This window comes from Rhamphochromis sp. 'chilingali', assembly GCF_963969265.1.
Source record: "Rhamphochromis sp. 'chilingali' genome assembly, chromosome: 4".
In the NCBI taxonomy this organism is placed as follows: Eukaryota; Metazoa; Chordata; class Actinopteri; order Cichliformes; family Cichlidae; genus Rhamphochromis; species Rhamphochromis sp. 'chilingali'.
This window is the reverse complement of record NC_137948.1, coordinates 35,482,680-35,507,903: the sequence shown is the minus strand read 5'-3', so window position 1 is coordinate 35,507,903 and position 25,224 is coordinate 35,482,680. Positions and strand designations below refer to the sequence as shown.

The 25,224-nt window shown below is 39.6% G+C and overlaps 2 protein-coding genes and 1 pseudogene across 3 annotated transcripts; 2 read left to right on the top strand and 1 right to left on the bottom strand.

Moving 5' to 3' along the window:
- Positions 1 to 576: 576 nt before the first annotated feature.
- LOC308395315 (somatostatin receptor type 3-like) lies at positions 577 to 11,173 on the top strand (the record flags this gene model as incomplete). Its single annotated transcript, XM_080880116.1, has 2 exons — positions 577 to 650; positions 10,326 to 11,173. The coding sequence occupies exon 2, from the start codon at positions 10,391 to 10,393 to the stop codon at positions 11,171 to 11,173; it is 783 nt and encodes a 260-aa protein (XP_080736242.1). The 5' UTR covers positions 577 to 650; positions 10,326 to 10,390.
- A 2,746-nt stretch (positions 11,174 to 13,919) lies between these two features.
- LOC308395331 (ras-related C3 botulinum toxin substrate 2-like) lies at positions 13,920 to 15,226 on the top strand (annotated as a pseudogene). Its single transcript, XR_013974793.1, has 4 exons — positions 13,920 to 14,027; positions 14,169 to 14,231; positions 14,630 to 14,789; positions 15,096 to 15,226. The product of XR_013974793.1 is annotated as a ras-related C3 botulinum toxin substrate 2-like (transcript).
- Positions 15,227 to 22,747: 7,521 nt separating this feature from the next.
- Positions 22,748 to 24,713, bottom strand: LOC308395334 (trypsin I-P1-like; the record flags this gene model as incomplete). The annotated part of the gene is made up of 5 exons (XM_080880126.1): positions 22,748 to 23,010; positions 23,092 to 23,234; positions 23,837 to 24,013; positions 24,146 to 24,338; positions 24,674 to 24,713. 4 exons carry the CDS (start codon positions 24,711 to 24,713, stop codon positions 23,225 to 23,227), a joined length of 420 nt encoding a protein of 139 aa, XP_080736252.1. The 3' UTR covers positions 22,748 to 23,010; positions 23,092 to 23,224.
- Between the last annotated feature and the right edge of the window lie 511 nt (positions 24,714 to 25,224).

Genomic DNA, 25,224 nt, shown 5'->3' with positions numbered 1-25,224 from the left:
CTTCCTAATAATTTGAATAAATAAACAGATTTTATTTATTTCAGTTGAATTAAAGTATTGTTTTGTGTTATGAGGGCAAAGAATAATCTTTCAGGTATACCACACGCTCATGCATCAGTTATCTTTCGCACACAGCGTTCTGACCGTATTGTGTGATCGTGGCAGTGATGTGTAAATATTGGAGGTGCTTTGTAAAAAAGCACATGGACCTGCTGGTAATTTGAACCAATGCAAAGTCAAATTAAAGTCGCAGAGAAAACCTGATTTATTTCAGATTTCCACAACATTTGCGCTCAGCTACGAGAGAGGATAATACAGGATGTGATTAAGCCGAGCATAACCATTATAATATGATGTATGTATAAAACATCTAAAACTGTTTCTAGAACTAGGGTTGTGGTTTCTATTGGTTAAGAGAGTTGCTAATACGTCGTGTCTGCAGGGTCCTCGAAATTCCAACAAAAAACAGAAGGAAAGAAAAAAAAAGAAACACGGGCGCGTGTGTGCGCGCGTGGGTATTGTAGGTGGAGGCTGTTCTTACAAACCCCCTCAGCTCTCAGAGCTCTGAGACAGTCTCCGCTGTTCACGGCTCCGAGTGAGTCTGTTCTCAGCTGAAGTGCAGACCGGTGAAACACAGTGAGCGGATAGTTGTAAGTATTTTTTTCCCTTCGTCATGTCTTTAGTCTCTGTTTAGAGTGTGCAGGACAGCCTTTTTAATCCACACTGCCGCTAACACAAGCCTGTGAAAATGAAGCGTCGTTAAGTTTGTCTTACTTAGTAACATAAACTTGATGGCTCGTCCAAACAAAAGCAGCCATTGCCGTCAGCTGGATACATTTTTATTTGCAGAATTCACCTGTGATAGCGGACAGCACACAGCCATAAACTCGTGCTTACATGTAAATACATCAGGTGAAGGTGGCTGGTGTCGTGTTTAGGTTCACTTCAGCAGTCTGTGCTTTGTGTGTTGCTCGTGTCTTTCTGTTTTGTCCTAGTTGTTGCTGTGTATTGGTGGGATTTATTTTAATCTCTAATACTCTTTATTAATGTGAGATATATTTCGCGCCGTGTCTCTGGAGGTGCAGCAAGCCAAAAACATTATCAGTCACGGTGCTCATCTGTCTGCTGCTGATACAGAACTCCTGGAATTACTGTAAAAATGAGGATTTTTGTGTATGTGGCTTTTAAAAACGATACAGGTGGAAGTGGAGGCCTTGATTTGCTCTAAAGGGTCACACATACAAAAAGGGGACTGGAATAGAAATTGAACTCAAACTAAAAACAAAAAATGCAGAATTAAGAGGAATAGGAGTCACGAGAGAAGAGATGAGGAGAAACCAAGTGAGATGAAGAAGGGTGACATGCAGTGTAGGAGATAGAAGAAGAGATGAGGGGAAAACAACAACAGGGTAGAGAGGAAATAAAAGAAAGAGGAAAGAAGAGGAAGGAATATGAAATCTGCTCCACTATCACTGATAAGGTTTAGAACACTGTTATTGAAGCCCTGCTGCTTGAATTAATGGACTGCTGTGAAACAGGTAAAAAAAATAATTAACCTCTACGTGACCCTTTGTTTTCTCTTTCTTTCACTGTCCGAGGAAACAGAGCTTTTAATTTAATTGGTCACCACTCTTTAGCTTTTAAAGCTTTTCATTCTCGTCTGTTCACCTGTGGTACGTTTTTTTTTTTCATAAACTGCATGTGTCCTGCACGCTGTGTAGGAAGAGGATAAAAGTGTTGCTGATATTGGTTTTAGCAGAACTGTGGCAATGCATGTAAGCATTAATGCACCCCCCACAAATTCCTGTATACCTTCCCAAAAATCTACCCTCCACAAGCAGTGTGACACTGTGGGTGCTGCAGAGTCTCCTGTGTTTTTTAACTTCAGTCACTGCCTTAGGGCCAAATGACTCATGTGTGCACACGAACACCTCCCTGCGTGTTTATCTATCCATAGATAAGTCCTTCCATATGTGTCGTTCGGAAAAACTGAAATACAACCAAAACCATTCTGTGACCATGTTTGCATTTGCAGATCTTTGATCCACATGACATGCTTGTAAGATTATTGATCACACTCTGTGCAATCTGTGAGCACTTGTCAGCTTTGTAATAAAAAGTGTGGAGGCGGGCAGCGGTGTGGAGGTGACTGGATCCAGTCCAAATCTGTTAATTAAACCGCAACAGGGGAAGTAGATTCCCTGAGGGAGTAGGACTAATGGATAGCCAATTAGCTGATGGTGTATCTCTGCTCAATCTATGCTCTCCTGCTTCGAGTGAAATTGCTTTAAAAAAAAAAAAGAACATTACTGTGTATTACATGTCATAAACAGTGTACACACATCACAAACCCACTATTTTCCCCAAAGAAATATCACAAATGAATATTTATAGTCCAAATATTTGCCTTGCTGAAAGCATATGTGTTTTTGTGAAAATACAAGCTTAGGATCTTTGTACTTTGGGCTAAAGTAACTCACAAATGTTTACTGGTCTATCTTGCAAAGATGGGGCTATTTTTAGTAACTGTAGATATTGAATAGGCTAAATTTAGTAAACAAAAAGTACAATATTTCACACTGATAATATTATCACTATTTAAATGTTACCTAAAGTCAAACACTCTACATAAAATTTGGACCCAATCACAACAAGAGCACATACTCTTTTGTGGACTACTGCTTTGAAGCTTCAAGTTTGGCATTTTGGCTGTCACCATTGTTTTTCTTTGGAAGTAAACAATGGCCATATTTGGATGAGAGGCTGTAGTGCTAGCAGCTAGTTAGCAGCTAATGTGGTTTATCTTGATTAGCAACTTGCATACATAGACTGAAGCATATTCATACAGTATTACAATTTAAGTCACAGACCTTTTTGTGACAGAAGACATATAATTTGCCAGATAAACTCGTTAAAATGGTCCAAAAGAGCACAAACATGTTCAGTGATTTTTAACTAGCTGAGGCGTTACCTAGCATTTGCTAGCAGCTTTAGCGACCCTAACCCTGGAGACTGCTGCCAACCTAGAATGTACTGACTTTGGTAAGCTTTTTTTTAAATGTGTGTGTCATTAACATTATTGTTGTATTTTATTGGCATACAATGCAAATTCACAGATGCAGGAGTGTGTTTCAAGCTCCAGTCTCTAAATGTTTTGTCTACACGAAGTGTACATATACTTAGGTGTGTTCATGTCCAAGCTCAAAGCGTCGCAGCAAGGAATTCAAGTGATGATTTTGTGCAGCATCACCATCGTATGATGATCAGTTGTATCCACAATTATAACTAACATTATAAACCATATGAAATAAATGGACAGATGCACATAAATGTATATAGTTTATGCTGCAATTCCTTGGCACCTTCTTAATGACAGCGTGATAAGTAAGGCTTTGAAATCTATTTTGTGCAGTGAGTGATGGTTACTCTTCCCCATTTCCCATGACCCTTTATGAGATACCCTCTGCAGCCTGGTGGCCACACCACCAACAGTCTTTGCTTTTTCCTGTCCTATTTTTTATATGCTAGGAATAAGGGTGGCAAAAAAAAGAAAAGACCAGACTGACATTAAAAGAAACAATAGAAATGCCCTAAAATGCACTTAGTGAATGTAACAATAATGAGCGGCCCTTTGGGCAATCAGCAGGCATTCACTTCCCCAACGAAACAGTTGCCAGACAGGCGTCTGTGTTAATGGGTACCTTGTGGCCTCTAGATTGCATCAGGAGGTTGTTTGTTCCAAGCTGTGGATTGAACAATTACGAGGTATTACGCAGGCGTCAACAGAGTTTTCAGTGAGGAGGAAACATGTATTTACCACCAGTATCAACCATGTAATCATCAGCAGGCCTCTTATAAAGAGAGTCACCATTAATGTTTGTATAAATGCTTTCCAATAATTCAACTATTGAAATTTATTCAAGGACATCTCTTTTCCATCTCTTATGCTCTCTTTTGTCTTTAAGAGAGGTTAATCACACCAGAAATATGAGAGGTTAAAGCCAAATTGATGGTTGTACAACACGTAATGGTGATAGGAAAAAAACAAAAACATTAAAAAAAAACATGGAAACTGATGTTAAAAGTGTTTATTAAAGCATCGTGCACCAAACCGCTGTCAGCATGAATGTGGATTTTTGAAAGTTTTCAGCTTGTCCCTTTGAAAGACACAACAGCTGAAGCTCACAGCAGGTGCAAGCTATTTTCATTAGCAGAAACCATAACAATAGTATCCAGGCTTATTATGTGCCAAGCAATTGTCGCTTCACCAGCTAATCTCTCAGAACAATACTGCTAGTGTCGCTTTGCAGTTATGAGCAAGCATCATTATGGAAATAACTGAATTTGGGATTCAGTGATGTTGTGGATGAACAGCTGGAATGATCGATATGGGAGTAGAGAAGTGTGTTGTCCTGCAGTGTCAGCCGTGGCATCCAGTTATGAGTACACACACCTTCAGTGAATTCCATCGAGGGACAATAACTGCTGAGGTGGTGCATGACTCAGTATAATAGTCTTTCCTCTGGAAAAGGCTCTGAAAATCTCAAGATGACATCTTGGCTTCAGCTAATTCAAAGGCTAACTGTAAAGCCTATGCTGAAATACACTGAGGCTTCAGTGAAAGTGGATTTTATTTTCTACTGATTCATGAGGAACAAAGTGACATGCATTTGTTGGTAATCACAAACTGAGTTTGCAGCATTGAGTTTAGTCAGAGTTGAATTAGAGCAGTGAGAAAGTCTCTGACGTGAAAGCCTAAAGGTGTTCAAGCCAGCACAGGAAAACATGGGACTGATGAGATTAAGAAAAAACACATTGAACTGTAATGTCGTTAAAGTGTGTAGTGAACAAGTGGATAGAAAGGACTGCTGCTTAGACCACCGACAGTTTGAAAGCGTTGCATAATTTCGGTAGGTTATGAACTGCTGCTGTTGCCTCAAATTATACTGTACAAATGGACTGATTCTTACATAGCTTTCACTTTTCTACTCTCCCGGAGTACTCAAAGCGCTCTATACAACATGCCACAATCACCCAATCTCACAAGCACTGTCTCTAAACTGAGTGCTTTCTATCGACATTCACACACATTCATACTCCGATGGATGCATCGAGAGCAACCTGGGGTTAGTATCTTGCCCAAGGATACATGAGCCAGGGATCGAACCACCAACCAGGCCTCTCATTGTACTGCCTCAGCAAATAGGTACAATTTCACCAGTTCATTTGTAAACCCTGTGCTGTCTCACTTAAACAGAGTTTTTTTCTAGACTTTTTTCAGTTTTTTAAATATATTTACATTCAATTTATTAATTTAAAAAAAAAACTGCAAATCAAGGTTTTAAATTAAATTTTTTATTCTTTTTCATTGTGTCACTTTGTAAAATTAATATATATTATATTTTTTATTCAGTCTCATATGTGGCATATGGCATTCACTTATTATTAATAGTTAAATTACTGTAAATGACAACCAGTAAGTTACCATTAAAGTTTAATGATCAGGCAAAATACATATTTCAGTTACACATGAGATTTTTTTCTATATTTATTTTTTTCAGCACAGCTTCAACGTCATTTAAGTTTTTTCCTGCTTGCACAGAATGATAAGGTTACGAAACCACAGAAGATTACCGTTTCACGCCCTCGATCCAGTCTTGAGTCTTTTCCAAATGTGTTTGATATTCAAATTTGTATGCTTGGCATTTGCTTTTCCCTGCTGCAGCCACAAAATGAGGTAAAAAGTGGGGAAAGTGAACCAGAACACTGAATTAGTAAGCCATATGACTGGATAACCTTGTTTGCCAGAATGATAGAGTAATCCTTGAGATGTGAAATAATAAAAAAGTAAGTACCTTCCTATTTTTAACAAACTTTCTAGCTTCTGTTTCTCCGGATGTCTGCATTAGGAGAGAACAGACTATGCAAAATTTGCCAAAGCAGCAGCTCAATCATATTTTGTGTTGAACCTATTATTTTAAGATTTGCTTTGAAAACTATACATATTCCATTCTATGCCACAAATGGCACATAAATATAGATATGTATAGCAAACAAGTGAACATTTAGAATTGTAATCATCACTTCAGCTAGCATCAGACTTTAAATAACAACCAGTTAACATAAATTTACCCTGAGATCTCTAAGACTATATTATCTTCACTCTGCAGATGCACAGAGGGCAGGTTTTGTGTACACACATGCACAAATGCATTTGTCACACACCTGGCCTCTCACACACAATACTCTTTGTATTTGAATGTAAATGCAAGGACTCTTCAATCAGCAGTCATTCAGACTCTCACTTATCTCGTCAATTTGCTCCATGCAGGGACCTTTAAGCCTTGTCTTGACCTTATGTTACCATAGCAACACCTCCTGGGAGGGTTTTCACAGAGCTACTCGTGCAATGGCAGACAAGAGAAGTGATGCACTTCAGGAAGAAAAATTGTCAGTCTGCTCTTATTGTGTTTATCAGAGATTAGGGTGGGAGGCAATAGCAAAGGCAAAATGAGGAGAGTGTAGGGGAGTGTGTGTGTGATTAGGTTAGCCTTGCTGACTGTTCACATCTCAGTGGGACATTCAGTGACTATCTAATGTATGGTGTGAGTAAAAAACAAAACAAAAGATACCTGCAACCACTCCAGTTTGTGTTATGGAACCATTAAACTTCTTATTTCCCCTTTTATATATTAATTAACAGATATTCTCGTTATGACAGTGATGTGAAGCCTGTGATATGTTAGAAAATCATTTGTCTTCACTAACCATGGATGTGAATTGCATTACTATAGTTTTTATATGTTCAATTCCATTTTATTATTATAGTGCCAATTCACAGCCACAGTTGCCTCAAGGCGCTTTCTATCACAAGATAAAGATCCTACAATATCATAGAGAAAAACCCAGCAATTCACTGTGAGCAACCACATGGCAACAGAGGGGAGGAAGAACTCATTTTAATAAGAGGCAACATGTGGCAGAACCAGGCTCAGGAAGGGGCAGCCTTGTGCTGTGACTGGCTGCTGAATGAGAGGAAAGAGAAGGAGGAAAAGGGAGCATAGAGAGACAAGGACAGAACTTAAAGGTAATTGTGGATTTTTTTAAGCTTAATAAATGATGCACATACTAGCCACAAGGTTGGATTACAAAGAGAATGCACTCCAAATAGTCACAATGTGTAACCACAGAAAGGTTTTGGTTTCCTACTATTTGTTCATTATCTATCCAAAACTGTTTTTTTAATAAATTTTGGAACCATAAAAACCAGAACGATAATTTTTTTTATATTTTTTTATTTATGGAGACAGGATTTAAGAGTGAACACTGGCTCTTGTGCCTCAGCTGATTTTTAATATTTTGCTGAACCACTTTTACTGCATTACAACATTCTTTTCTTTTGTGTACTCCTGATACGCTTTATTGAAAAGGACTTATTGAGACTTTATACGTCACTCAAGTTCGCTGACTGGAAAAAAAAAATCAATGACTGAGGCCAGAGAAATAATTGGTGCCTCGATTTAATCTGTTGAACCATTTTAGCTCCGTGTCTTTGTACAGTGTGACACCTGAACGTTGTACAACTCCATATTCACAATCACAGCACTGTTTGTGATACGAAGCCTGTCAAAGGTTAGTCAAGAAGACTGTCTCACGTTTATACCACCCATTCATGTTCCCTCTCACACAGCACCTAGTTTATAAAGGCGACTGACTGATGATGTTCCTCTCTGTGTTTATCATAGTTTCTGTCTCTTATCCAATTTTTTGCACTGTGGTCATTTAAAAAATGTCTAAGCCTCTGCTGCTCTCTGTGGTCATTTCCTTGTCAGATTGATGGAAAACTCTTCCACCCCATTCATCCTCACTTTTAATCAGGACCTCTGTCCTCAGGTCCATCCATTAATCTCACCATTTGTCATGCTTCACATCACATCCATCCAGATCTCCAGCATCATCCTTCACCCCTGCGCTGCTATCACCACCGTCTAGACTCCCTCCAGGGGATTTTTCCAGTACAGCTCAATATATCACTACTCCCTTATATGATGATGTCACAATAGGATCTCTTCACTAAAGACTCCTTACACAATGTGCACACATTATAAAAAAATCCATCTTAGCCTTCTTTCATTTGAATAATTTCTGATTTAAACATGAGGTTTTAAAAGCCTAAATAACCCCAAGTATAAGTGTAATTCGATATTAGGTACAAGTTAATATTTCTATATTTATCGACTTCTTGTCTTTACCCTGTTGCTTCATAAAAGCAGTAGCAGCATTAAGCAGTTGAGATCCACAGCATATACCATCCTCTGGCATTCACATTTAGTAATTGAGGTCATGACCTATGGATGGCTCTTAGGTTTGGTCTAAAAACTGTACATAAGGATTGACATTCACCATGATTTGATCACGTGTTTGACCAGTGAACACTGTGGTCTTATTCTCCACTGGTGGTACTGGTGCCCTTTAGGTTGTAATGAATGAAATGTAATTAAAGCAAAGCAAAAAAAATCTCCAAACACTGAAAGAGAATTCAGTCATGCTTCAAAGTGTGTACATTTCCTGTGTGCTGCCAATATTTGTACTTATTTTAATCTAAAGTAACTGTCTCTGGGGGATTCTTTAGTGGTGTATATAATTCACCTTACCTTCCCCGCTCTTCCGCTCATCTTCACATCTGCATTAATGTACTTTACTCAGTTGAGGTCGCAGAAGATATGCCTCTGCTATTTTTCCCCCATAGGTCAGTGCATTTTGTTCCACCAATTATTAACCATCGCTGTGAGGGATGAGGGTGTGCCTGTGTGTGGAACAGTGGTGATTAAGAAGCTGGGATGGCTTCATAAACAAGTCTCGTACTAATAAAACTAAATACCTTATGTCTGTGTTCTGGTGCTCGCTTGCTTTGTTGTGACGGAAGGAAGGTTGTTATGTTTATTAATAGCTTAGTATTCATCAAGCCACTGGGCAGATATGGCCAAACTTTTGAAACTTTTAGGTGTTGTCCAACATCAGCAGCAGTCAACGTTATGTGTACATAGAAAAGTGTGTCTTTGTCAATACATGTTGTTGCCTGTTCATTCTCTCTTACTGCTGTGTATGCCATTGTTTTCTATGTTTTATCTTTCTTTGCTACATATCTTTTAGAGACACAGTTTTATATTTTATTAAACTGGCTCACTCATTCTCTTGCCAATAGTAAGATGAAAAATGTAATAGTGCTTGCACGTCTATTTTTGACAGAAGCCTGTTAAAACATTTAAATACCCCTAAAGCTCACATTAGCTAGTTATATAGTATTGTTGTCTAGATGCAAAAAAATGTCACTTGTGAGTTTTACAGAGAAGACATAAACACTAAACATGCAGCAAAAGTCTCCTGCCCACTTGAAACCAAGAACAATACAGCACTTGAGTGCCGGCTGTCTCCAGGCAACCTCAAGGTAACAAGACTTCCCAAGTTGCTGTCTATCCAATAAAAATTCAAAGTCCATACTAGCAAAGAACAATCTAAGACGTGATGGGAAATCTGTTACCTTTACACAGTCAGCCTAGATGTTTCCTCTAAAACTCTAAAACACAATTATAATGCAGTTTAGTTGAAGTTTCATGGACCTGGATTAACGTTACATTAACGATAATCCAGGTGCTAAATAACACCGAGCACCTTTCTTACTCCTAAGGGTTTTACATAAATTCTATACTTTGACAAAAACTATTATTATGTACTATATTTATATTTTAAAGTTAAGCAACAAGTTTGCTGCAGTGTGTATAATTGCATGCAAACTGTGTGCTGTGTCTATTCCACCATGTAAAGCAGGGTTCCCCAATCCCAGTCCACGGGGGCCGGTGTCCCTGCAGGTTTTAGATCTCACCCTGGGTCAACACACCTGAATCACATGATTAGTTCATTACCAGGCCTCTGGAGAACTTCAGGACATGTTAAGAAGGTAATTTATCCATTTAAATCAGCTGTGATGGATCAAGGACACATCTAAAACCTGCAGGGACACCGGCCCTCGTGGACTGGGATTGGGGACCCCTGATGTAAAGGATGCTACAAAGGATGACGCATTTTCTCCAACAACAGATCTGCTCGAACAGAAACTGAAAACAGAACTCAGAAAAGGTCCCAGAAGAAACTTTATAGCTTTACAGACACATTTCAGTGGACGAACAACCAACACGGCTGATTTGTTGGAAGAGTTGATTAACTGGACATCTCCAAAATGTTAGAATACACCTTTAATGCATTAATTGCTTTATATTTCATGTCCACATGAAGTGTGCTAAATTAATTAACTTTGCTTTCTGTAGGGCTGCTGATCTTCTACTGATGTGAGCTTACCAACAACTGTTGCCTGATAGTCGTTAACGCCTCGATGGAGCTCATCCAGTTTGCTTTGCTGCCTCAGGAAGTCCCTACAGCTACCTGGAGCAACACCTCTGCCCCCTCCTACTCTCATTTCCTGCTCCTTTCTACTCCCTCCGAACCGCTTCACAGCTTCAACCAAGATGACACTTCGTTTCTCCTTAACAGCTCCTGTCAAAATTGCACCAAAAGTAAACCAGGATCCCTCCCTGGCTTGGCTGGAATCTTCATCCCACTCATTTATGGCATCGTTTGTGTCGTTGGCTTGGTGGGAAACACTCTGGTCATCCATGTTGTTGTCAACTACACAAAACACGAGTCAGTCACAAACATCTACATCCTCAATCTAGCCATTGCAGATGAGCTTTTCATGCTGGGCCTACCCTTCTTGGCGGTACAGAACGCTTTGCTCTCGTGGCCTTTCGGCTCTCTGATGTGCCGAGTGGTTATGACAGTGGATGCCATCAACCAGTTTACCAGCATCTTTTGTCTAACTGTGATGTCAGTGGACCGATACCTGGCTGTGGTGCATCCCATCCGCTCTTCTTGGTGGCGGCGCCCCCACGTGGCTAAGGCTATCAGTGGCACCGTTTGGGCGGGGTCCTTTGTGGTGGTGCTGCCGGTAGTGGTGTTCGCGGATGTGCTGAAGGATGATGGGAACTGCAGCATCGTGTGGCCTGAACCAGCAGAAGTGTGGAAGACATCGTTTATTGTCTACACGTGCACTGTTGGATTCTTCTGCCCCCTGCTGGTCATCTGCTTGTGCTACCTGCTGATCGTCATCAAGGTATGACTTTTAGAGTAACACTGAAATAATTTGAGTTTTTAAGATAAAGGAGGAAGTATGAGGCTGCAAACTGTTTTAAGAGTATTGTGGCTGCAGTCAACTAATGTTGATGTACTTGATTGACATTTTATGATTGACATTTAACTGTTCATCCACTGTCTAAAAAAAGCCATTTCCTTTAAGGCCACTCTTACACCCTCAGGAAAGGGCTAGGGGATGAGGGGATTAACAATGATAAGCTCAGGGGACAGATAACGAGTCAACTATACTGTTATATCACTCCAACAAAGGATGTCAACAGACTAGAATCTGCTGAAAAGACAAGAAATGGGTAATCAAAGAAAAACTTCACTCTCACATAGGGCACTGGCTGCTCACTACTAGCTCAAACACAGCGCTAAACTCATCGTCAAATACGTCAAAGCACATCACTACACAAGCCTCTGCAGGCTGGGAAACAAACACCTAAGGTCACCACAGTACTGACACTGGCGTACACCGAGGAGCTCTTCACAAGCTTGTATCCAGCTATACACTGGCTCCTCAGGAGAAATGGGCGGCAGCTGAACCTGTGGGAGCCTGCTAGGGTTATAACAGCCACCCTCACTTTAAGCCAGCTTTCTTCTGTTCATTATAAACAGGTTGAAAGAGCAGGCGGTGGCTGTGTTCACAGCCAGAGCTGTGAGCATGAGATGACCATATTAACGATGTCCCCACATATTACACAGATAAACAAGCAGTAAACACTGTCCTAAACCTCACTGTGCACAGCGATTACTTGCACATGCATTGGCCACAAGGTTTACAAATTTGGGCCATGTTTAACATGAGTATCTAATTTTAACAGTATACACCAATGAGGCTTAATATTATGATCACTGATAGGTGAAGTGAATAACACTGATTATTTCTTTATCGGGGCACCTGTTAGTGGGTGGGATATATTACAGAGCAACTGAACATTTTGTAGTCAAAGTTTATGAGTTAAAAGCAGAAAAATGGGCGAGCACAGGGATTTGAGTAAGTCTGCAATATTAATAATATTAATATTGTGATGGCTGGATCATCTCCAAACTGCAGCTCTTGTGGGGGGTTCCCGGCTTGCAGTAGTATCTATCAAAAGTGGTCCAAGGAAGGCGCAGTGGTGAACCAGCAACAGGGTCATGTGCAGCGCATGAGGCTGCATAGCTGCAGACCAGTCAGGGTGCCCGTGCTGACCTCTGTCCATTCATGAAAGCACCAAAAATGGGCACATGAGCATCAGAACTGAACCACGGAGCAACAGAAATACATGGCCTCTAAAGCTGTGCCCTCTTTCAGCAACGCAAACATGTTTCAGGACTGGTTTAAAGAGTACAACAACATGTTTAAGGTTGAGAAGCTCCGAGGCCCCACCTCGCAACTTCCAGAACTTAAAGGATCTGTTGCTAGAATCTTGTTGCAGATACAGCACACCTTCAGGGCTCCAGTGGAGTCCATTCTTCAGGGCTGTTTTGGTATCAAAAGGGGGACCTGTGGCCTGTGGTCATAATGTTATCCCCGATCGGTATCTGCATGAGTGTGTGTGTACACTGTTACTGTAACTTGTTTATATGTAAACAAGGTTATAACTTTTCATCTTCCACTTTCACAGTTGCTAATCTTTTTGCAGTCATGATTAACATTGCTCATGTTGACTCATTGTGAATCATGTTGCTGCATCTGTGGGAAACATAAATGAACTTTGGGAACATAATGGCTCCTTCCACACTAAAACTCTGTCTCGGTTATTTTTGTTTAAAAAAAAGAACCTCACTCCTCTCCACAGTGACGTCCCCCTAAACTTACATTACTCAGAAAATCTGCCAACATGTGCGTAGATGCTGAAGTCCAACGTAAATGGACTACACTCTGTTATTAATATCACTAATGGCACAGGAGGATGAGTGTACTTAAGTAGTATTTGCACAGACCTAATGGAAAAGCAGAGTGTGCCATGGTTAGCAGGTGTTTCTACATTTTGGGAGAAAAACAGCAATCAGACTGCGTGAATGTTGTTCTTCCAGCAATCTGAACTCTTAACTCTATAAATATGTTTAAACAACAAACAGAATCACGTATATCCTCCCTAACCACCAGCAGGATCTCAGATAGTGTTGACTGTTTGTCATAGTTGTTCTATGTTTGACAGTTTACGTTATTTCAGTGACTTTTCTATTTCAGGAAATCCATCCATCTTTTTAACTACTGGGTCATTAAGGAGACTGAAGCCCATCCCAGCTGTCATTAGGCAAAGGGCGGGGTAGACCTCGGACAGGCCATAAAACAGGATTAATCTGGTACACTAGTCTCTTTCTTTCTGTAAAAAAACATCTGTGTCTGCAAACATTTGTGTTATCAGTTTCATTTGAGCCTGAATACATTTTGGATGAAATTTCTCAAGTTTTTAAAAATGAGAAATTAAACTGTTATTCTACTATGAGACCACACGGGGGCAGCCCTGCCTTATTATGTATTATTCTCTCTTACTAGACATGGTTAGGATGGCTTTTGTGTCAAACTAACCAAAGTAATGTTGTTGGTTAATGTTTTTGTGAACAGTGGTATTTCAAGTATGGTCCTGTTTTTTTTCTCCATTACAGGAGTTTCACTGGTTAAACAATCAGTGAATTGAAAGATTGTTGAATGAATGAATAACCAATGAAATGAAAGGTTGCCTATGACTTGTTGGCTGATCGCTGACCTTCTCTACTCTCCCCACAGATTCGACAAATATTCAGCTAATGTGATGGTGGACAGCAAGCCGGTCAACCTGGGCCTCTGGGATACAGCTGGACAGGAAGATTATGACAGGCTCCGCCCACTGATCTAGCCACAGACGGTACAGAATCACACATACACACACAGGCACACACAGTAACTAATGGACATAAAGTTACAGAGACAGAACTTATATAACATGTCAGCTAATTAAAACTGCAGCAGCTATTCTAATTCTTTGTCTCCTTGTCTCTCCATCCAGGATGTTTTCCTAATCTGCTTCTCCCTGGTTAGCCCGGCATCCTATGAGAACGTCAGAGCTAAGGTGAGTTTTGGCTGTTTTTTATGAGGCCTGTCTCTCAGCTGCCGAGGAACAAAATGTAAAAAAGAACAAACGGAACAAAAGCAGTAATTTATTATAGAGAAAAAAAATAGGTACTTGGATTACAAAATGGAGAAAAAGCCTAAACAGGTCTAATAATTGATGTGGATGAATGATTGATGCTGTGGGTGAAAGTTGGATGATGTATTTCTCTCATCTTTAATAGCTACAGCATATCATTTGTTTTTCATGCCTTCATCCACCTTTCTGTAACACCTGGCATCAGAGCTTCATCTCCCTCCACCTTTGATTCTGTTTTTTGCCTCTAACACGTTCCTTGATTTTGCGTGTTCCCCTTTCTTGCCTCTTATTTAGTTTTCCTTTACTCTGTATTCTGCCAGTGGTACCCTGAGGTCCGTCACCACTGCCCCTCCACGCCCATCATCCTGGTTGGCACTAAGCTGGATCTGAGGGATGAAAAGGATACCATTGAGAAACTGAAGGACAAGAAGCTGGCGCCTATCACCTATCCACAGGGCCTAGCTCTGGCTAAGGAGATAGGTCAGTCACTCTTACTTTATTTGCTTGAAAAGCACTTTAAGATTTGAAGCTCTCCTCACCAGTGAAGATATGAAACTAGCAGATGAAGATGCTAGAGAACTTTGTAGCCTGACTGCCTCTGCAAATTTTTGTTATTCCCCTCATTTCCTGGCATCACAGTAAAAGTATAGTAGCTGTAGTTGACTATAGTGTTCTTTGAAAGTTGAACTTATTCTTCTCCACTACCAGCAAACCTTTCTTCTCTTACTTTGTCTTTGTAGTTCTTTCTCTTCTTTTATTAACATATATGTGTCTTCGCATGTATAGATGCAGTCAAATACCTGGAGTGCTCAGCCTTGACCCAGCGTGGTCTGAAGACTGTGTTTGATGAGGCCATTCGTGCCGTCCTCTGCCCTCAGCCCGCCAAGGTCAAGAAGAAGCCCTGCTCGCTGCTGTAAACGGTACGACTGAATAAAACACAGAGGAAGAGGAGGAGGAGAGATTAGACGTTTGAGAGAAGAGAGAAACAAAGTGAACTCGCTCATTAAATCAACACATAAAGTAGAGTAGAGGTTTGAGGGCTTCTTTTCTTTTCTTTGAACATAAGTCTGAAGCTATTCAATCAAGCCTTTTATTTGTCACATGCAATGTTTACATCTGCAGTGAAATTGGACCCCCCGAACATACATACGTATCAGCTCCAGCCTTGAGACCACAGCTGACACCGATATGGTAGCTGCATGAAATGATGGTGGTTTTCCTTTAGTGCGAACAACTGCATGTCAATTTCACAGTTGGTCTAACAGTCCGTCACTGGTCTCTCAGTCTCCCATTGGAGAGCTTCTCTGAGATGTTATCAATCTTGTGCTCAGAGAGCAGAGACTGCCGTGAGCTTCTCCAAGATCGTATCCGTGCTGCGTTCAATGAGCCCATTTTGAGAAGTCACGACCCGTCCCATCATTTCCATCATAGCGGGCAGCCTTGTGGGGTTTTGGAAAGCCAATTCTGCTATCTTTGATAAGCCAGGGCCAAGCCAACTCCGAACAGCAAGAACCCTGTTATCATGGTTCCGAAAAGGTAGATGTCTACAATGTCCTCGATTGACAGTCCCGCCAGGCACACGACCCTCCAGTTCCTCCACCCGTCCATTGTGTATCCAGAGGGGAACGTCCCTCTAGGACACTCGGACTTACTCAAGCCCAGGCTTCTCGTTGAGAAGAGCGTGTCAATTGCATTCAGGGACCAGTTGTTCAAATCCATAATTCCTCTTTTAGGTTGTAACAGACCGTGAGAGTCATCCAGGGCAAAAGTAGAAAAGTAGACGAGACTAGACAAGGACATTGAGAAGCCAAGCAGGAAAGAGAAGGAAGAGGGAGAGGAGAAAAGTGCGACTGCCTTCATCCAGAGCCAAACGAGAAAGGAAACTGTAGACACTTATCACTAAGAGGTGATTCAGAAGTTTGTTCTTGCACATATAATGGACAGAAACATTAAAGAGAAAAGAAAAGACATAAATGAACACAACACAAGACAGAAAAGTTTCACATGCACACACAAAAAACAAAACAATGTATGGTGTGCAGGTTTGCTATTGTTTTAGAAATGCCAACGAGCTCTTCAGTCCAAATCCAGACGCTGCCCAGACAGGATTTCTTTGTAAAATATATCAGTTTAGAGATTATAGACCCTTTGAGTTTAAGTGTAAGTCTGAGAGCAGCATGCTGCCTTCATCTAAAGTACTGCCAACAATATATATGTGTTTCATGAAACCTAAAATAAAAATAACTTTTGTAACTGAAATAAACACAGTGTTTCAGTATGATTTGTTCACTGTGCTGTTTTCAGGGTGATGAATGTAAGGAGCAGAAATGGTCGTTTGTGAGGAAGCAAGCAACAAGCAAACTTGTGTCTGAATAAGATTTATTAACAAATGTATTATTTGTTGTGCTATTAAAATAAAAATAAAACATTTGAATGCACAAAAGATTCACATTATTTCTCCACAACATGTGACCTTTTGGATTGAATGCCTATACTCAACTATGGGGGATATAAAATTCTCATTTTGATACAGCTGCTGATATCGCCTATACTCTATCCTTATTTATATATTGTGGAGAACAGCATCTTTTTCTGGTGGTGAGTTGAAAATGTTCAGACTCAAGCAGCACTTTCAGTTTTGCAGTTTAATGTTTGACCAGCTTTTTTGCCAAAACACCTTCATGTTTCAATCATTTTAGTAATCCTGCGGATATCAACAGTTAATCATGTCACATGGTGCTCAGCTGTGATTTTATTTGTTATTTAATTAATACAGTTTAATGTCTTATAATATAGATAGCTACACAGGCATACAGAGAGATTGTTTACTTTATTAATCCCCAGTGCGACTGAAGATTAAACTGAATATAAAGCATTTAAAAGAAGCTCAATCTTAAACTCATAACAGAACAGTAATGTTAGTCCATATAAAACTGATGTGGAATATTTTCCTCTTGAATTATTAGGTTAACTTTGATATTTTGTGGTTAGTTTGCCAGGATGATGACTGTCACCTCTCTGCCTTTCTGCAAGAGGCTCCATATGCTGCTGTTCTAGTGGATACTGTAAAAATAAATAAGCAATGATATATGATAATACATTATCATTAAACTCTTAACTATACAGTAGTAGTAAAAAATATTTTATATTTTATATTTTTCCAAATATCAATGAAAGTATAGGCATTCATGTAATAATAATAATAATAATAATAATAATGAATTATGTTTCATTCACAAAATATTTTCTCTTGCCAGTTAGTATTGTATTGTAGTGGTATTGTAATTTTCAGGAGACTGACAGTAACAGAAATTGATTCCATAGACAAGAAATCAACATGGACGTGGACCGCCACACTGCAAAACATTTGGTAATTTTTTCTGAATGGTTTATAGTTATGACCCTATTAAGGATACACAGAAGACAATGGACGAATGGACAAAATAAAACATGTAGAGTACTTTTCAAATTCTTTTTGGTGTTTGCTCAAATATGGGACCTCCAATGGAGCTCTAACACCTCTGCGGTCTTAAAGAAGGCCCAACAGCGTCTCCACTTTCTGAGAATCCTCAGAAAAATGGACCTGAAGAAGGAGCTGCTGACCGTCTTCTACCGCTGCTCCATTGAAAGTGTGCTGACATATTGCATCGGTGTGTGGTTCTCCAGCTGCACCACAGCACCCAGAAAGGCACTCCAGAGGGTCATCAACATGGCCCCAAAAATCATTGGACATCCTCTTCCCTCCCTGAAGGACCTGTACAGCACTCGCTGTCTCAAGAGGGCACGCAGCATCCTACGGGACTGCACACACCCAGGACACCGGGTGTTTAAGCTGCTGCCGTCTGGCAGGAGGTTCAGGCTGCTGAGGTCCCGAACAAATAGACTCAAGGACAGCTTTTACAACAGGGCAATAGCCCTGATCAATGTAAATAGCTGACCTGACTGGATACCTCCCTGGACTTTTTAGGGGGAGGTAACAATGTTTAAAACGATAACAATAATATTTATATTTATAACAAGGTGCAATAATAATTAATGTGCAATAATAACAGTGTGCAATACACATACACTTATTCTTCTTTTTTTATACTAAGTTAATATACTGTGTTGTGTTGTTTGTTACGTTGTGATGTGTCATATCGTGTCGTGTTGTGTTATATGTAGTGCCGACGTAGGACAGTTTTTCCAATTTCATTGTACTACTGTACTATGTATGACTGTGCAATGACAATAAAGAGTTATCTTATCTTAAATAAGTTTTTTTAATAATATAATTTAACTAGACCATACCTAGAATTTTTTGTGGTACATTTCCCTGATGACAGATCCTGATTTAATTTCATGGTTGGAAGGACCAGGAAAAATTCTAAAAATTGTTTGAGTTGAGACAAAATGACCCTATTAGCAAATCACCATCGGTTTAAGAAAGGACACAAAACAATTCAGTTAACATACAAAATCTGATATGAAAGAGGCAATATAGATAAACTACTGTCAAACAATAACATTTTTTGAGATTGAGCCCATTTGAATATAACAGTTTAATTTGACAGACAAGCACATCTATGTAATACCATAACAGTATATGTTGGTGTACGTGTGTGTGTGTGTGTGTGTGTGTGTTCAAGACATGTTTGCAGTTGGAAGTGTAGATTCCTTTTGTGAACAGAAGACAGTTCTTAGATAACTCAGTGCTTGTTACCCCGGGCTCACGCTTCTCCATGTCGCAATCTGATAGATGAGTCTGCTTTTGGCAGTTAGCAGGAAAATGGTACTTGTTTGACTGCATTGTGCAAAGTGTAAAGTTTGGTGGAGCGGGGCTCATGACGTGGGGTTGTTTTTGTGGAGTTGGGCTCCACCCTGAGTCCTGACCTCTGCCCGTCAGAACACCTTTGGGATGAATTAGAGCAGAGACTTTAAGCTCATCCATCATCAGTGTCTGACCTCAAAAATATGTTTCTGGAACGGTGTTCTGCATGCGGTGTTCCTGAGTTCACTGATGTTATGGTGTGTAAAATTTTCACCACTGGATGTCAGTAGATTGCAGATTGCGGTTAACTTAGTTCTGTTTTTTTATACCCATCCCAATCATCCTAGCTATGTTGTTAGGATGGTAGATAGGAAGCACTTAAGCACAGAAAGAAATTGCTTATCTTGTATAGAGTGCTTTGAGTAGAAAAGTGCAATATCGGAAGAAGGCCATTTACCACAATGTCTCAGAACCCTACTGTGTTTACAAATCAAGTAATTCTGTGAAATGATTGATTGATGACTGTCCTTCTCTGATCCCCACAATGCCTCACAACAACTTAACTAATGGGATGGTGCATAGGCAGCCAGTCAGCCTGGGCCTCTGAACACACAGTTGCTCAAGAAAATTATAGCAGGGCCAACCCATTGTCCCTCCTACAGATGGTATACAAGCATACTTGCAGTTAGAAAAAGTTAAACTTTAACATTAGTCTGCAAGCCTAAAATTCTGTTTGTGACCTTGGAAATAGCTTAATAAAATAGAGCACTTATATCATATCACACACACACACACACACACACACACACACACACACACACACACACACACACACACACACACACACACACACACACACACAAAGGAATGAAATTCATCTCTTTGTGAATGAAATGTTTTTTTTATATGATTTGTTAATAAGTTTTATGTTTTTTTAATTTTTTGAAATATGTATAGCTAAAAAAATTTGATCAGGTAACAAATTTACAGTTATTTCAAAGTGTCCTCCAGTTCTTGCAAACAGCAGCAGTTGTCCACATGATCTATATGTCCACTGTATTTGCAGTTTTGTTGTGTGCTGAAAGCTCATAAATGCTTATCATGTTTACTGTTTCTTTGCGATCATGAAGATGTGTGGCTTTCAGCAAAGATACAACTTTAGTTATTTTGTGAGGTTTTGCCAGAATGATCAGAGGTTTTTTTTAATCATGCGAAGGACAACATAATTTTCTTCATTATTGACCCAGATCCTAACCCCAAGTTGCTCTTCGATGTATCAATTGAAGCATGAATGTGTGTGTGAATGTTAAATACAATGCACTTCAGAATAGGAGAAAGTGCTTGTATGAATATGTGAATGGGGCATGTTATATAAAGCGCTTTGAGTGCTCTTGGAGAGTAGAAAAGCACTATATACCAATCAGACCATTTACCATTTATCATCTGAGTCTATGATGTTGACATCAGTGAAGAGATATCTATCTATCCATCCATCCATCCATCTACAAATCATTTTTAGCCATCATACTGAAACCAGGGAGATGACACTGGGGTTTCAACCACATTAACTGGGGTGAAGTACAGGATATATCCAGAGAATCCAGAGTACTTTTTTACAATCTATCCCAGCAACTGGCATTGTGGTTTTAGTCAGTTAATCCTGAGCAGTCCATGTGTTTTTGAATGTTACTGTACTGCATGCATGCATCACTCTTTTCTGCAGGCTGTAGATTCATATACATGTTTGCTTGCGGCTTGTATCAGGATTCTTCTTTTCGGTCAGAAAACTTAGGCAGGGAAATACAAGAGAAAACAGGTCTAAATAGTCTAATATGCCAGTCAGCCTAAACGAAGGGTTTTGAAGTGTAAGATTTAGCATTGTGTCATAATGAGAAAAATTGCAGTCTGTGTAAGTTTCAGACCACTACAAATCCTAGTGCAAAAACCATCTTTTTATTTCTACTCAAAAATCACTTTTATGCGATTAAAAATTTAAGAGTGTTTAGTATTTTCTGTGATTTAGAGATATTTGTAAATGATCACGGTAACCATAGCCCTTATTTGGGTGCTCATGTCATTGCCCACATGAGCACCCAAGTTTCTCAATAAGATATAAGAGGCCCCAGGTGGAGCAACCTCAAGCAGCCCACTCAGGGACTCCAAGACAGCCGGGTACTCTGAACTGTCATTCGGCACATAGATACAGACAACTGTCAGGACCCTTTTCTTGAACCAAAAGCACAGGACCTGTTCCTCTCTCCCATTGGGAAAAACTCCAACGCACAGACAGCAAGATACCCACCCCGGCCACTGTGCTTTGGCCTTTTCTCCATCACACTGTTTCAAGGCATGGAGTGAAATCACAACATTACATGCAATCCTGGCCTCCCTTATGAGAAACTGCACAAACTGGCTAAGCTTGGAAGTCTTCTCTTCTATCATCGAGACCTTTCTGTTCCACCTTGAAGTCAGCCCATCATGAAGCTTAGAGAGGACTTTTTGATTCTCATTATAGTCATTAAGGACCTGTAGACCCTTAATCTGGCTTTCAGCAGCTTCACAGCTACGCTGGAAGTCTACAAACACTTAAGTTCTAAACTGTCCTTGGAGCCAATTCTAGGCCATGCACTAAGTTTATCTCTAAAGGCTTTGACAATAAGAAAATAGTTTTCAAATCTCTCATCTAAAACTTCCCATGGTGCTTTATAAGCAGCCTCAGTGCCTAACAGGAAATAGTTTTCAACAGCCTTCTTAGCTGGTCCACTAACGTACTTGCACAAATAGTAGATTTTCTCAGAGGCTGGTGTGTTTTTTTCTTTTGATCAAAGTTTGAAAGGCAGCTTTCCAGTTCTTATACTTTGGTGGGTCACAACTGAATGTAGTTGGCTTTGGCATAGGAAGATGACTAGCACTAATAGAATCTGCTATGGCAAGTGCTGCAATGCTACCGTCATGCTGTGGCTGTATAATAGCTTGTTGTGGTGAACATCTGTCACATATGTGAGTTACATATGTGACTTGTGTGATGACTTGAGTCTCCTTCCTTTTCCCTTTCAGATTTTCATGCAAGTAGTAACTGCTTAATTTCTTCTCCTGAATCTTCATCTTGCTCTTGCTTTTACACTTGCATGGATGCCTTAGCAGCCTTAACTGTTTGAGTGCTTCCAATCACTCCAGTTCCTTGCACTTCTCTTCCAAAACCTTTCGCCTGGCAGCATTTTCAACCTCAAGTTTTGCTTGCAACTGTGCTTCTTCTTCCTCCATCCTTAAACATCATCTACAGGCCTCAGCTGTTTATTCTGCAATCTGTCTTTTATTTTCAGCTTCCAGCTGCAGAAGCTCTGCTTGCTGACACTGTTGTTCATGTATGATTTTCAATGTTGCTTGAGCTGCAGCGATTTTAGCAGCAGTTTCTTGTCCGCTCACAGATGATGCGCTGGAGGACTTAGAGGTGACGCTTGATGACCTCCGAATTTTCCTTTCCGTCCAGTCCATCCTTTCCAAAATGTTATTCTGACTTATGAAGTGGTGTTTCATCATTAGGTGTCCTGCAGCTGATTGATGGCATGTCACGAACCCGGTTTCCATCTTCACAGTGTCAATTTCACAGTTTCTGAAGAACAAAATGATCTACTATCTGAAACTATATTCACACCACACATAAGGTGTGTGGTTTTATACACATAAATTTACATTTCTGAGAAAAAGTAGTTCTGGGATAGAAACAAATCACACCACACATATTTCTTGTAGAGCTGATTGTTTATTTTTTTCTTGAAATCTTATTTAATTGAATTATTTTCCACTATTTGGTGTAATGAAGTTGTTTATCCAACCAATGTAAGAGCAGACCTTCAGAGAAACAGCTGATCTGCTACAGACACATTCCTCACTTCCAACATGAACACCATAAATCGTGTTGTTGAATAACACTCCACCACCAGAATCACCCTGAGAAAGAAAACATAATCCATAGGTTTATTTTAAAACATCTGATAATGGAGAGTAAACGTTAGCAGCATGGCAGCTCACCGGACATGTGTCCACTCCAGCTTCTTCATAACACATCGTGTTTCCATTTGGCCATAATAATGGTAAATCACATGGAGTGAGATTAAGCTCACAGTTAACAACATGCATCTTTGCACACCTGAGATGAGGCGGTTCACCAGGGACTAAAAAAAAAGGAAAAGAACAAAAGCTACTCAGTGTTTCATGCAATGAAATCAGATCAGAAACACGCTTTCACTCATTTCTGGAACAAAATGTGTGAAGCTGAGCAGCATTTAAAAAGGAGGGAAACAGAGTATATCCACCATAAAATCAAATAAATACTGCATGTCATCACAGTTGTAAAATTAAAAAGTAACTAAAACTGGCACACAAGCCAAAATCAAATTCTAATGTAAGCTAGAAAAATGAAAAAATAAAATAAAATTGGTCTTACGTGGGATTTCCTCTACAAATTAAAGAATAATAATTAATTAGTCCATCCATGTGTTGTGAGTATTTCCAGTTCACTATGACTAAAGCTAAATTAACTTTAAGGATTCAAAAATTAAACATTAAATTTCTGATTATTCTCTGAATTTTATGCCACTCTCATATTTTATTGTCCTTTACTCTGGGTCATGAATGCATCTCCTAAAGTAAAGAGTCTTATTCTCATTCTAAAGCATACTTGCAGATTTGCTTTAAGCATGTAAGAAAATCTAAATAATTCAGGTTACAACGACAGTTTAAAAAGAAAACCTATCATGCTTGTGTTGGAACTCACATGTTCGGAGGAATGGAACAATCAGGTAACTGAACAGGGTCAGTCCTGATCGATGCCGGTGAGATTTTCAGTAGCATGATGTCATGTTTTCCTGTTTGGTCCTCAAAGATTTGGTGATCAATAATTGTAACCATACTTCCTGGACCTGGATGAATTCCTACATATGCAGACATAGTCCTAAACAATGGAAATGGTTATAACAAAGTCTTTATTATGAAAATAAAGAACAAATATCAGTAATGATTTTTGCCTCTGGCCTTTTCGATTCTGTCTAATCTTAAGTTTTAAGTGAAATTCTCATTTTCTCACCATCCAGGTTGATCTATCCAACAGTGAGCTGCAGTTAGAACCCACTCTCTGTGGATCAGAGAGCCTCCACATCGAGAAACAGCTGTTCCGTTGGTTGCAGTTATTTTCACATGGTACAGATGCTTGGTGTTTTCACAGTCATAACCGTTGAAGATTCTTTTGTGTAAATCCAGGACTGCGCTCTCTGTGACACCTGAAATAAGCCCAGTAATTTACTTACAAATAGTTGCTTCACTGTCTGAACAACATTATCTTTCTCAGCCAGTTGTTTGGCTGAAAAGATTTATCATAAATAACTGATGAAATTCAAACATATTGTATGAGCGAGTGTTCCTGATACTGGGAAATTCTGACAAATGTACAAAACTGATATCAAAGGAGAAACAAAGAATTAGAAGGACATACATGATATTAACACAAAACAAGCAAAACAAGCCTTTATTAACATAGATGTGTCATAACCTAAGGAACAGTTCAAACAGACAAAGTTCAAACAAGCACAGGAAGTGAGTGCAGTAGTTCACTTACCAACCCACAGGAGGAGAAGGAGGAACTTCAGATGAGCCATTGCTGTCATTCAGCTTGCAGTGAATGCTGTGCTGGGACCCTTTTAAGCCTGTTCTCACTGTGTTAGTGATGGATCCACCAATCAAAGAGCCTAATGTTATCAACAAAACCCCATTGGTTCGTTGGGACAGTTTTCATGCAAATGTTGAACATCTCTTCATCTTAACAAAAAAGTGTCCTCATTATTTGTAGTCTTTGTCATCCACATACTCCAGGAAATGATACTGCATTTGTTAAAATAAGTTGTTTTTTAACAGAATAATTTCAAAGTTGAAGTTAATTTATACACACACAACTTTTTAGGGTGTGTGTATATCTTTTTCTAAGAGTAGCATAAAGGAAAAACTATAAAACATCTGTTCTTCAATTAGCAAGATATTGACTGACTTCATTTAACAATGTGTTTATTTTCTTTTTTGTTTGTATTTTGTATTGCACTTTCCTGTATTTTAATAAGTGATACTGCTGAACAACTACGTCTGGCTCACTGAGCACAAAACTCGGGGCCTTAG